At 46.4% G+C, this 4,310-nt stretch overlaps 1 protein-coding gene across 1 annotated transcript in view; it reads left to right on the forward strand.

Moving 5' to 3' along the window:
* The first annotated feature begins 1,075 nt into the window (after positions 1-1,075).
* Positions 1,076-4,310, forward strand: part of TMEM132C (transmembrane protein 132C) — a 127,678-nt gene continuing 124,443 nt past the window's right edge. The window contains exon 1 of the mRNA XM_039357335.1: positions 1,076-1,530. Coding sequence (XP_039213269.1) covers positions 1,464-1,530 — 67 coding nt within the window. The 5' untranslated portion in view covers positions 1,076-1,463. The remainder of the gene's footprint in view (positions 1,531-4,310) is intronic.

Here is a 4,310-nt window from a genome sequence, read left to right on the forward strand (position 1 = left end):
AGGGGTGGGGAACCATGGCCCTTTTATGACTCGTGGACTTCAACTCCCAGAATTTCTGAGCCAGCCTGGCTCAGCTTGGAAACCTCTCCCTTTCCCCTCAGCATGGCTGGCTCAGGAATTCTGGAAGTTGAAGTCCACGAGTCATAAAAGAGCCAAAGTGGCCTACCCCTGAGCTAGTTCAAGATTGCAAGCCTACTCGTGCCTTACTCTGGGAGTCTGGGGTAACTAATATAAGAGGAATGGAATAACTGTCTTTCAACGGTACTCCTTCACCTGGGCTGTCATCCAGCACCCGACCACTAGAGGGCCACAGACAGGGGTTCTCTTTGCAGCCCCCTAGCGGTCTCTCAGAGCGGCGCACCCCTCATTCCACCTTGCTCGCCGCAGGCTGCCGGCTCTCCCTTTGCCCCGTAGTAGCCTTGTAGTTTCCAAAGCAGGCGACAACAGCTCTCCTCGCGAGTAATCGCGGGGGGAAGGGGGCTGCGGGGGTGGCGCAAGCGCGCTCCTTGGCTCGCTAGCCGACTTTTAGCCCTGCCAGATCTTTGGACTGAAAGCAAAAGGAGGGAGGGGGGGCTGTAAAAAAAAAAAAGCGAGAAGGGGAGGAGGGGGTCGAGAGAGAAAAATCCTTCCTCGGATTGGACAGCCTGCCTGGGAAGGACCCGCCTCTGCTCGTCTTCCTCGCTCTTGTCTACGAGTCTCTAGGGTTGCGGGGTTGCTGGTTGACCCCCCCCCCCGGGGGCTCTCTCTCTCTCTCTCTCTCTCTCTCTCTCTCTCTCTCTCTCTCTCTCTCTCTGGGTGTCCTGTCGGACGGCAGCTGCCCCCCCCCGACCCCCATCCCCACTCTTCCCAGCCCCCTCCTCCCTTAAAGAAGGATGGGTCGCTCTTCTCCTTTTTGGTGACTTTTTTTTTTTTTTTTTGCAAAATCCAAGTTGCGCTTCCCACGCTGGGCGCAGGCGTTCCTCGAAGGGACGGCGTTGAAGTCACCAAAGGAAGGGTGCTATCAGTTCGACTGCCCTCCCCCCCCCCTGCAGGACCCTTCCTCTCCCCCCCCCATCCTCAGTTTCCAGGCCCCTCCCCGGCTGAAGCAAGGAGGGGCCAGAAAAGAAGAAGAAGAAGAAACAGAAAAAACTTTCCATCTCCAACAACGCCTCCCTGCGCCTTGCGCTGCGCGCCCTCTCCGCGAGGAAAGAAGGCTTTCCTGGATGGCCGAGAGCCGGGAAAAGCTCAGAGGTGGCTGGCTGGCTGGGCACAGCCTCTTCTCTTCCCGCCGACAACGTCTGGAGCAGAAAGTGACCGGGAGAAAGGACTGATGTGGATGGAGACGAACAGAGGGCGACGCGTCCTCCTCCAGAAAAAACCGAGGCGATTTGGCTGTGGATCCGGCTTGAAGTCTTGAAAAGCGGCTCGCCCCGACCCCGCTGCCGCCCCACGGGGAAGGAAGGGTTGTGGGGGGGGTCTTCAGGATGGGGGCTGCCCCCAGCGGTCTTCTCCTGGCTGTCAGCTCGCTCTTGGGAGCCCTGCTTTGCAAAGGTGAGTCCGCGGGCGCCTTCGGAGCTGAGCTGGGAAAGGGGTGGTGGGGAGGCTCTGTGTGTGTGTGTGTGTGTGTGTGTGTGTGTGTGTGTGTGTGTGTGTGTGATGGGGTGGGAGGCTCTGGGGGGGGCTGCAGGAAACAGGGTGGCCGACTTCTCTGGGACCCCCCACTGCTCCTAGGCTTTAAATGGGGATGGGGAGTTTCACACCAGGAGTATATAAGCTTTGTCCAGGTGAAAGATGTTAAAAGTGCATTGGGCAACTTTTGTTAGGAAATTGCAAGGAGGTGGTGGGCAGTGGGTTTTTTTGCAAACCTGCCTTAAACCAGGGTGGGAGGGCACACCTCTGTGCAGCTTACACTGAGTTGGAATCCATGAGCTACCAATTTACCCCTTATCCTGGCTAGCCTGTTCTGTTCCATCCATTGGGAGGAAGCATGCATCCGCTGTGCAACTTACACCGAGTTGGAATCCGTGGGCTACCGGCACCACTTTATCCCTTATCCTAGCCTGCTCTGTTTAATGCCATGCAACTACCTGGGTGTGATTCCCAAACTGGAAGAGACTTCCTTCTCTTTTGCCTAGTTGGAACCAAGAGTGTGCTAGAAGTGTGTAAACCCAGGTGTGAATTGAATTGAATTGAATCTTTATTTGGCCAGGTGTGATTAGACACACAAGGAATTTGTCTCCGGTGCAGAAGCTCTCAGTGTACATGCAAAGCAACAGAAATAATAATAATAATAATAATAATAATAATAATAATAATAAGAAGAAGAAGAAGAAGAAGAAGAAGAAGAAGAAGAAGAAGAAGAAGAAGAAGAAGAAGAAGAAGAAGAAGAAGAAGAAGAAGAAGAAGAAGAAGAAGAAGAAGAAGAAGAAGAAGAAGAAGAAGAAGTAGTAGTAGTAGTAGTAGTAGTAGTAGTAGTAGTAGTCCTGGGTAAGGACTCGATAGGTAGACAAAATGCCAAATCCAGTCTGAACATCTGGCTGACTGTGCGATGATCCATAATCATCATCATCATCATCATCCAGTCTGAAATCTGGCTGACTGTGCGATGATTAATAATAATAATAATAATAATAGTAGTAATAATAATAAATATAACAACAATTAGAAAAAATAACAAAATATCATGATCTGCAAATTGAAGTTGAGCGATGGTGGAGGAAGAAATAAATGGTTATACTCAGTGGTAACAGGAGCCCTTGGAGCAATACCAAATGGCTGCTTAGATACATGGAAAATTTGAACTTATTAGACCTGAATATTCTGACTTTGCAAAAAAAAAAAAATCACCTTACTCGGAACTGCCTATATACTTAACAACGCTTAGGTCCTTGGTTAGGACTTGAACTGGTAAGTTTTTACCAGTCTCAAACAGTGAATTGAATTGAAGATTAAATTATTTAATAATAATAATAATAATAATAATAATAATAATAATAATAATAATAAATGCCACAGAAAAGCAGAAGTGTTACAGAAGAGAGAGGACTGTAACATTAAAAATAATAATAAATCCCAATGATTCTAGCCAGGAAACCAAGTGGCATATTTAACAGTTGATTTTGTCATGACTGCAACTTGAACATCTGTTTATCTGACTCATGGACAGTTCCAAATATTGGGAGAAATATTTCTGGGGCCTTTCTTTCTTTCTTTCTTTCTTTCTTTCTTTCTTTCTTTCTTTCTTTCTTTCTTTCTTTCTTTCTTTTTTCCTCTCTGTTACCTTTCTGGATGCAACAGAAATAAGATAGACCTCTTCAGTTTCCTTTCCCCTTCACAACACATTGATTGATTGATTGATTGATTGATCGATCGATCCATTCATTCGTTCATTCATTCATTCAGAGTAAGGCTGCCCAGCTCTAAATGTTTTTTGGACAAGGTGCACAATAGACCTGAAAATAATATAATAGGTTCTGGAGATAAGATTTTTTTTCTTCTAAATGCAATTGGTAACTTGCAGATCATATTAGGGTGTGCACAGGATCTACTATGCACATATCCCTTCCCCCACCCTTCTTCCTAGCAATTTTCCTTGGAGAACCGATGAACTGACTTCACAGCTTAGAGGCAAAACATTTAAACCATGTCTCTGTGTTGACCAAGATGGAGAAATTCATAGATAGGGATGGATACGGTGCTCTAATGCAGTAATTTAATAAACAACTTGCTTTATTTAATGTTTAATATCTTAAGGGGGTGAAAGGAACTGGATGGATGGATGGGATCCCATCAGATCAAATTTAGTGCGGCCCCATCATCCCAAAATATCTATCCTTGTTTCCCATCTAAAAGGCAGCTGTTTGTCTCTTAGAATGAGATTTGAAGAATGACGGATTGTAGAAACTAGAAAAATAGCTTCCGAATCGGATCAGTAAAAATTGAAGTCCCGATGTGTCCCTCGTATGATGGATGGAATCAGAGCAGGAGTTGAACATTTCTGCTGAATAACAACTTGAGGAAGATTGTTGAGTTATGGCAAACTTATCTGGCTGTGATTAAAGCAGAAGGCTCTGGTTCTGGGTTCAAGTCTAGGTTTTTATAAGCAGGGCCGGGGAGATCTTTGTCTTTCGTGCTTTACTGGATCACCACATCTAAGACAGAATTTTAAACTCTCTTATGCCACTGTTGATGGAACTCTTTAACTGCTTGATCCCACTTCCCTTTCTCCTTCTGTATTCCCAACTCGGGGAGAAAAAAAGATTTGTGGAAATGTTTTGCCTTATATTGCAAAGTGGTTTGGCTTTTTGGTGAACGCTTGGGAGAAAGATCTT

This window comes from Crotalus tigris, unplaced genomic scaffold (genome assembly GCF_016545835.1).
Source record: "Crotalus tigris isolate CLP2741 ecotype Arizona unplaced genomic scaffold, ASM1654583v1 scf7180000018891.247784533:1973344, whole genome shotgun sequence".
Lineage (NCBI taxonomy): Eukaryota > Metazoa > Chordata > Lepidosauria > Squamata > Viperidae > Crotalus > Crotalus tigris.